The sequence below is a fragment of the Crocodylus porosus genome, unplaced genomic scaffold (genome assembly GCF_001723895.1).
Source record: "Crocodylus porosus isolate Cpor-Errol unplaced genomic scaffold, CroPor_comp1, whole genome shotgun sequence".
Lineage (NCBI taxonomy): Eukaryota > Metazoa > Chordata > Crocodylia > Crocodylidae > Crocodylus > Crocodylus porosus.
In genome coordinates this window covers 33,777,280-33,786,601 of record NW_017728943.1, presented here as the reverse complement: position 1 = coordinate 33,786,601, position 9,322 = coordinate 33,777,280, and the positions used below count along the sequence as shown (strand labels likewise).

General features: G+C 45.8%; 1 protein-coding gene across 1 annotated transcript in view; it reads right to left on the bottom strand.

Annotated features, from left to right (window-relative positions):
• Positions 1-9,322, bottom strand: part of MACROD2 (MACRO domain containing 2) — a 1,470,564-nt gene that overhangs the window by 105,481 nt on the left and 1,355,761 nt on the right. Inside the window, exon 10 of the mRNA XM_019549129.1 lies at positions 1,759-1,842. Within this exon, the coding sequence (XP_019404674.1) occupies positions 1,759-1,842 (84 nt within the window). The remainder of the gene's footprint in view (positions 1-1,758; positions 1,843-9,322) is intronic.

Below are 9,322 nucleotides of genomic sequence, written 5' to 3'. Positions count from 1 at the left end.
AAGAGAAGGCTGAGGGGGGATCTTGTGGCCTGTTATAAACTAGGCAGGGGGGATCGGCAGGCATTGGGGGAGTCACTATTCCCCCGTGCACTGCGGGGAGTGACCAGGAATAACGGTCACAAGCTGGCAGAGGGCAGGTTTAGGCTGGATATCAGGAAGTGCTACTTCATGGTCAGGGCGTCTAGGATTTGGAACTAACTTCCAAGAGAAGTGGTGCTGGCTCCTACCCTGGGGGGTTTTAAGAGAAGGTTGGATGAACATCTTACTGGGGTCGTTTGACCCCAGTATTATTTCCTGCCATGGTGGGGGGTCGGACTAGATGATCTACTCAGGTCCCTTCTGACCCTAGAAACTATGAAACTATGCAGGGAGGCTGATTAATCATTTCTCCTGGTAATTAATTGAACATGGTAATTGCTGTGCTCCAGCAGACTCCAGCATCATATGTATCAGTGTCTCCACACTGAAAAGTGGTAGCAAGGGCACTTTAACTAAAACTCGTTTGATGAGATTTAGTTAAAGCTCCCCCACTACCATTTTTCAGCTTGAGGATGCTGATGTATGTGACACTCCAGGCACTTTAATTAGAGCAGCTCTGAGACCAATTCTCATTAAAGTGGCCCCTCCCCCCACAACTCCTGAAGCATGTGTATAAATGCCCCTATATACCACATTCTATTCCAGAAAGGGAAAAAAAATGCTATTGCATAGTGTGAGGTGATAGTGGTAGTAGATTTACTTGATCATTTAACTTAACCAGACATTGACTGTTTCATTATGCAATGTATATTACTTTTGAAATCATCAGTTGCACCCCATCAAAGCACTTTATGGACACTTATTTCATTTATAGCAACAATAATAAATAGATTATTACATCAGCAAATCATTCCTAATTTTGAATCTCCTTTGACAGAAAATATAACTGTAGCAGAATTCACTCCCAGTGTCTAAGCCAAAACATACTTGCACAATAAATATAGACACTGGGAATATTTTAAAAGAAAAGTATTCCGTCTGGCAGGAAGCTTGGTGCTTCTCCCACCTTAAGAAGCAGGCAAGCTAGTGCTGGGGCAGCCTGTAGGTGTGGCCAGGGTTGATTATAGTCATCTGAGCCTGGAGGAAGGCTGGGGTTAGGTAGGATATAAGCCCAGATCTGAGTGGAGCCAGCAGTAACATATTGGAGCCTGCTAAGAGAACCTCATCAGGATGGCTACAACTCCAGAAGGGCAGCTGGGAAAGTAAAGCAAGAAGCAGCCTGGAGGTTTGGAGAAGAATTAATGGGAGAAGGAGGTTCCTAGGGACTTAGGGAGGGGTCTAGAGCCCAGAATGAGGGACTGAGAGTGTGTGACCATAGAGAGTCCAGGTACCCCAGAGGAGGGGCTAAGTGGAAGAGATCAATAGATGCCATCTATGAGGCATAGTGTAGGGGAGGAATGGAGTCAGTTGATTAGCACACAAAGCAGTGACCATGGGCACCTGGTGGTCATTTGAGAAAGCAATTTGGGCAGCCCTGGAGCAGCGTCCATCATAAAAGTAATAGACGTCGGTGCATGGCAGGTGACTAAAGGGGTGATTGTCCACAAAATGAGGGCTGCAGGGACTCCAGGCTACTGCTGGCCACCTTGACTTCATGGCCACTGCTGGAGAATAACCTTGTCACACTCTATTCTGCTTATCTTAACTGAAAGTAAATCTTTGTCCTGCAATAAAAAAACCCACTGCTGACACACTCTGAAAAGCCTTAATACCACCTACCCTCTTTATCGTCCTGTAGGTCTTCCACTTGCTTTGATTTGCACTTTGTTGGAGATGGAGGCTGGCCTTCTTGTTCCAATCCCTCTGCAAACACAAAGACTTAATAAATATGTTATTTTCAAATTATATTATTTCATTAAATATTAATATGCAAGATATTGTAGCTATAAGTACATTTTATCTCTGCAACCCTGTCAGTGCAGAATGCCTTTGCTGGTATTTATGAAGATTCATTACTGCATCATCTGCCATAATAGGGACATAATGGGGGCTTTTGGGCTTGAACTGAACTTAACCTATCTTTCATATCCGAGCAGTGAATAAAGCTCATTTAAATGACTCTCTTCTTCACACTCTCTTAATCTCTTTAGACCTATAAAGTTTAATAATGTTTTAATTTGTAGCTTTGTTAAGCAATGTGTATTGTACTGTAGTATGAAGTGGTGAAGAAATAAGTTGAAGTAGTTGAATTTTAGCTCTGAGTTCAATTTTGCATTCACAGTCTTATCCACTAACAAAGGAAAATTGACCTAAAATTCTTGATTTAGATAACAGAGTATAAGTGGATACTTGGTACTGACTTCTCAGGGTTTGTAGTGCTGTGAAAGGAAGAAGCTGCCAGTGCTAGCCTTGATGTGCTCTGCAGCACAGCACTCGATTGCCTCCCAGGACTAGGAGGGCTAGAACAGCCTCTGCTGCCCACACCTTCCCCAGGCTGATCCCTGGTTTGGAGAAGTCAGGAAGAACAAGAGAAGGGTGCATGAGGTGTGGGCTGAACTCCTGTGTTGCTTCCTCTCTTAGAACAATTTCTAACAGTAGAAGTTCCTCAAAAATGTCCACTGCTAAAAATGAACATCGTATACAACCAGTATTAGTTTCTTTGGAATTTTTGTTTTGTTTTTACTCCTACTTAGCTACAAAATGAAGCAGAGAGGGGAAAAAAGTGATGTACTGAACTTGTTTATAATAGTAGAGAACTAGGGTGTATATGACTTAAAATTAGTCAATTAAGCTTTAAAAGTTGTGAAGATTTTATCCAACAACATCAAACTGACTTGCCATCTCTGATATCCTTAATGTAAGACATCAAATCATGGCTGGAGGCTTTCCCTTCACAGAGATTGCCCTCAAAGTGAAAACTGATTGCAAGGGCGGATTGTTAATAGGAGAAAAAAAAAAGGAGATGTTGTTGACTAATATGGAAATTAATCAGGCAGGGTATTTGTAAATTAAGACACATTATATGAAAGCAGGTTTGCTAATTAGAGAATTCTTCAAACACTTTTGTTTTAGTAGATTTAAGTTTGAGAACAGAGCAGTAAAGACAATTAAAACTAGGTTCTTTGTGTGAGTCTAGTCAACAGCAATAGAAAAATACCTTCCTGGCCTGCTTCAGTTCCTAGAACCCTGATGGGCAAGTTGCCTTTTTCTGCAGGAGGAGAGAGGCTGGGACTGAGGAAAGGGAAGAATGTATGTGTGGTTTAGAGAGAAAGGAGGGGAGGGAGAGATACCAGCAGACTGGTGATGCTACATCTCTCCTATAGACCTTAAAAGTGTTACTGGAGACCTCTTTTCAGTCTCTTGTCAGTCTTATTAGACAGTCATGGGCTTCTGCCTCTTACAATCAGCCCTCAAAGTCTCTTAGGATCCATCTACTCTGAAGCTGCTGGTAACCTTCTTAGGCCAACTACAGTAAGCCTAAAAAGCCATCTCACTATTAGCCATCTGCTACATGAAGAGAGCCACAGAAGATCCAAACAAGCTTTCTGAGCTTTGCAGCAGCTGAAAATTGGGAGGCAGCTGCAGTGATAGGGAGGCTGACACCCCTATTCAGGCAATTCTACACCACTGTTAACATGATGCTAGGCTAAGAGTAAACCATGTGTCAAACAGTTTAAAGGTAAAAATAGGTATAAGAACAGTGTAGTTAGTTGAAAATAAGAAATTTAGCCATTAGAACTCCAGGAAGCCAAAGCAACGTTGAAACTCGTGAGACATCTAAACATTTGAAACTACAGAATATTACTGATAATGTCCTGATGCCACCACAATTAGCCCCTGTCACCTTGGCCTAAAAAAAAATCAGAAACCCTCAGTCTCAGTCTGTTACAGTAAAGGGCTTCAATTAATCACTGTTTATGAAACTAGAACTTATTGTGCCACCCCTGCAGCCCCAGAAACCGGCACATGAAGCAAGGGGGAGTTCCGACTTTTATATAGGGGTTAGGGTCACAAGCCAACAGGTCAAAGACAGGGAACAGCTAAAAGGTAAAGAAGTTTCAACATTGTGGTAACATATGTTCAACATCCTAATTTTCCCACACACCTCCAGAGGTGTCCTCACACAAGCCTTTGGTCCCTACAGCACTCAAACAGCAGCTTGCAGTTGCCCTCAAGTCTGAGTCCAGCTCCTTCAGTTCACAGTCCTGGCTGATGGAGCCAGTGAGATCTCCAGCTCCACTGTGCACTCCTCTGTGTAGGGCTGACCAGGTTCCACCTCCCTGGTGCTCTCTCTTCCCCTTACTATTGCCTCATACTTCCTCTTCCTTTTTCTCTTGCTTCCTCCCCGCCTCCAGTCCCTGGGGGTTTCTGGGAGTTACAGTCCACATTAACAATCAACACAGCTCTACAGCACTACCCCCTGGTTCTTCCTGCTATTACACACATTATATTCACATTATAATATACATGCAGTAGTATAACTAGGGAGGGCAAGTGGGGCACCAGCTCCAGGCATTCACTATCAAGGGGGTGCTGAAGTCACACCGTGATCCCAGGAATCTTTGCCATCTAGTGGCAGACCGATGGGAGAGGGGGACAGGAGGGAGCCATAGCCCCTGGGCACCAGCTGGGGGGGGAGGGGGGCGCCAGCTGAGCCCTTCAGAGTTCTTATCATGTGGGTGGCAGCTGCATTTGTTGTTTAACATGTTTGCCTGCCCTGCGGGTTGGGTGTTTACTTACCTGTTTTGGCCAGAAATTCCGTCTGCCACCCCTCCCCTGTGTCTGGTATGCTGGGACTTTCATTTCCTTCCCGGCTGAAACAGGTAACCAAACAGGGTTGGGGAGGGAGCAGAGGAGTTCCCGGTGCAAAGGACCCGGGGGGGGGGGGGTGGAGGCAGAAATACATTGGACCCTGGGCACCAGAGACCCACAGTACTTCACTGTTGCCACCATGCCTGCCCTGGGAGTCTTTGCTCTGAGCTGCCCCTGCCCAGTGATACAAGATGTGCCCAGCAGTGTATCTGGAGGGGAGGAGGTAAGCAAAATGGTGTTCCTTCCCCTCCTCCCCCTACCCTTCAGGGAATCTTTGCCAAAGCAGATGCAACCTGAGTTTAGTAACATACATGGGAGCAAAGGAGAGTAAATGGGGCTGTCTTGTTCATGGGCCCAAGTCAACACTGCTATAGTAGCAGTGTCAGCAGCAGTAGCAGCCTTCACTCTGAGGACAGCAACAGTAAGACTCCACTCTTCCTCCCTTCCCCTGATCTCCCTATTCTGCTCTCCGGTGATTGGTCTTCCATCATTCCCCACCCACTCTGGGCACTGAATGATCTTGCTATGCCTCTACATACATATGGTAAATCGCACAAGTGTTTTGCCAATTCCTATCTTCTTTACTGTTATATACTCCACTCCACAAAATTGCCTGCAGGCAAAAAGTACTCTGAGATAATCCACTGCCCACCCCCTATCAAATGCCAAGCCTGTGAAGCTGAGGGCGAGACCCTTGAGACCTCACATTCTATTCATCTCTCTTCCAATACATTCCTGTGCACACAAAGGTAAGAGAAGAAACTTCCACTTAGGAAACAGCCAGGTTGTCTGAAAAAACTAGCACCTCTCTACTTAATAGGGCATGGGAAGAGTTGTCCTCTCAGGCAAAATCACAATTTAAAGCAGAGTTACATTCCCCCAAGAGCAAGAAAGAAAGATTAAGCACTTGGCCATTCAAGAAGTCAAGGGAAGGCAAGACATCTTTCTATCTGCTTGTTTATCCTGTAGCATAGTATTCTTGAATCTGGCAAGAAAATCCAATGAATGCTATGTCAGACAGGAAATGAGATGCCATGGCAGCTTGAAATTCAAATAAATATTCTGAAATGGAGACCTATATTTGATTAATTTAATTAGTTTAAAAATGTATTTAATGTTATATATTACAGAAAACACAACTTAGTAATCGTTATATCTTTGCTTTAGGCAAGAATTTTCCCTTTACTATAGGATTCTACAAGTTGCAGAATATAAAGTATTGTTATAATCATTGATTTACTGCAGTAATAAAATACCCTGAAGATTTGCTTGGTCTCAGGAACTGGATCTTCCTCTTTTAAAAGTCAGTTCTTGATAGAAGACCATGATAAGAGTCAATTAAATTTGAAATTCTAATACTATATTTGGAAAAGAAGCGACATCAAGATCAATTTCTTCCCTGTTTGTAGAGCATTGAAAATTAACCACAGGAAATATAAGGGGTGTGGGGGTGAAGGCTCAGTTCTTCAATCAATGAAACAGTGTAAAGTCAAGAGTAACAGCCAGGTTCCATACATATGGCTCCTACAAAAGATTAAGAAAGCTGAAAACAGATAGACATTTAAAAGATATGTCACTCCCTATCCTCCCTCACACCTTAAAAAATAATCCTGAATATTTATAATGGGCCGTGTTGACCTGGGGCCAGTTTGGCTCTAATGCTCTTGTGTACGCTGCCTGCTATTTTCTCTTTTTGTCTGACAATGCTTCACTTCAGGGGACTCAATCAATAGGAGGGTTTCAATCAACACTCTCCCTTCTGACAATGAAGTTTATCGTCTAATCAATCTGTGAGGTTTCCTCTAGCCTCAGAAGTCAAATGTCAATCAAGTTTAAGCGCAAGTGCCCACGTATATCACCGGTAGACCTTTCAAGAGTATCTGAATGCATCAAATAATATAACAAATGTCTTAATTGACAGCACGAAGATGTCAGGTGAGGCGACTTACATTGAGAGAAGTTAGAACTTTTACTATCTCCAGAGGAACAGTGTTTCTCAACTCTGTAAAGAACCTTAAAATGCCCACAAAAAGTATGTGGAAGAACTGTCTCAAGAGAATGAGATTTCAATCACAATTTCATTGCTTTTTAGTAAATGGGCAGATTTACCTCACTCCAAAGACAGAAAGGATTTTTGTAGGCTTCAAAATAGTATCTTTCTATCATCTCAAAAATACAAATCTTAACTCTTCCTGTGCTGCAGAGATATATCTAGTTTGTTCAGAACAAAGCTGGCCTACTCTTGTCAAAACCGTGCTTGCAAGCATTTTGCTAAATTTTGACCAGGTGTTGAACTTGACAATCTTTGCGTCTTTTAGCAACTGTAGCCACTATATGGTAATATTTAGGGGAGGGGAGGGAGGGAGAGAAATGACTGCTCTTCATGGGTCAAATTCACAGAGACTAAGTCTTATAGTTTCATAGTTAGTAGGGTCAGAAGGGACCTGAGCAGATCATCAAGTCCGACCCCCTGCCATAGCAGGAAAGAGTACTGCAGTCAAACGACTCCAGCAAGGTGTTCATCTAGCCTCCTCTTAAAGACCCCCAGGCTAGGGGCCAGCACCACTTTGCTTGGAAGTTGGTTCCAGATCCTAGCTGCCCTGACAGTGAAGTAGCGCCTCCTGATATCTAGTCTGAATTTACCCTCTGCCAGCTTGTGGCCGTTATTTCTAGTCACTCCTGGTAGTGCTCAGGGAAACAGGGACTCCCCCAGTGCCTGCTAGTCCCCTCTGCCCAGTCTGCAACAGGCCACTAGATCCCCCCTCAGTCTTCTCTTGTGGAGGCTGAACATGTTCAGGTCCCGTAGCCTCTCCTTGTAGGGCCTGCCCTGCTGCCCCCTGATCATGCGAATGGCCCTCCTCTGGACCCTCTCCATGTTGCCCACATCCCTCCTGAAGTGCGGTGCCCAGAACTGAACGCAGCACTCCAACTGTGGCCTAACCAATGTCACATAGAGGAGGAAAATCACCTCCCTGGACCTGCTTGAGGTGCATCTGTGGATGCATGAAAAGGTGTGGTTGGCCTTCCTGTATAGCCCTCACAGGAGACGCATCCAACGCAGGAGTGGAAGAAGGTGCCCAAATCCAGAGCTGCTAGGCCTAGAACGGTGGAAACACCCCAGGTTCAGCTGGGGGACAGGTTTGACGCCCTGGCAGCTGTGATGGAGGAGGACAGTGGAATGGCCTCTGGCGGGGACAATGCCACTCCCCACACAACAGGGAATGGGCGGAGAGCAAACACCAGGAGGCAGAAATGCTGGGTCCTCATCATTGGAGACTCCATCCTAGGAGGACTGGAAGGTCCCATCTGCCGGTCCGACCCCTTGACATGACAGGTCTGCTTCATGCCTGGGGCTTGGGTCAGGGACATCACGGAAAGGATCCCGACCTACATCCAACCTGCAGACCAGTACTCCATGGTTGTTGTCCATGTGGGTACGAACGACGTGGCCAGGGGCAACCCTGACTGCATTATGAAGGATTTCAAGGCTCTGGAAGACAAGCTGAAGGAGACAGGGGTGCAAGTGGTATTTTCCTCTCTTCTTCCAGTGAGTAGGCGGGGACAGCAACACGAGGTCTGCATTGGCGTGGTCAACTGGTGTTTATGCAGCTGGTGCCGCCAGGCAGGCTTTGGGTTCCTTGATAATAATGCATGTTTTCGGGCAGGGGACTTGCTGGGGTGGGATGGGCTTCATCTCTCTCCTAAAGGCAAGCGTGTCTTCTCTTCCAGGTTGGCTGACCTCGTATGGCGAGCTTTAAACTAGCCTCGCCGGGGGAGGGGGCTGCAGGAAGACGAGGAGACGCCATCCAAGCAAGACAGGTGACAAAGGCAAGGAGTGCTAAGGTAAGGAACAGGGGTCCAGACAGTCTCCCTAAATGGGGGGTGGCACACACACTCTTGCAAGGCCTTAAATGCCTATATACCAATGCTCGCAGTATGAGGAATAAACAGGAGGAACTCGCCCTCAGAATAGCCAGTTCAAACCCAGATATCATAGGGCTAACAGAAACGCGGTGGGATTCATCCCATGACTGTGCAGTTAGCATTAGGGGCTATAGGCTTTACAGGCAGGATAGAGAAGGAAGGAAAGGTGGGGGTGTGGTGCTCTATGTCAAGGAGCAATACACATCCTCTGCCAGCAGAATGGGGTCAGAGGAGGGGCAGGCTGAAGTGCTCTGGGTCAAGATTCAAGGGGGCTGTGGGGAGAGCGATTTGACGGTGGGGGTGTACTACAGACCCCACAACCAATGGGAGGAGCTGAACTGGGAATTTTTGGGCCAGCTTGCAGAGGCACTTAATGCAAGGGATTTAGTTGTCATCTGAGATTTTAATTACCCGGACATCTTCTGAGAGCAACAGTCAGCCAGGACGGACTGTTTCAGGAGGTTCCTGGCTGAGATACAGGACCTCCACTTAATCCAGGAGGTGCACAGTCCCACCAGAGGAAACGCCCTGTTGGACCTGGTCCTGGCCACAGGCGATGACCTGGTAAGGGGCCTCCAGATTCTTGACCACCTGGGCGATAGCGATC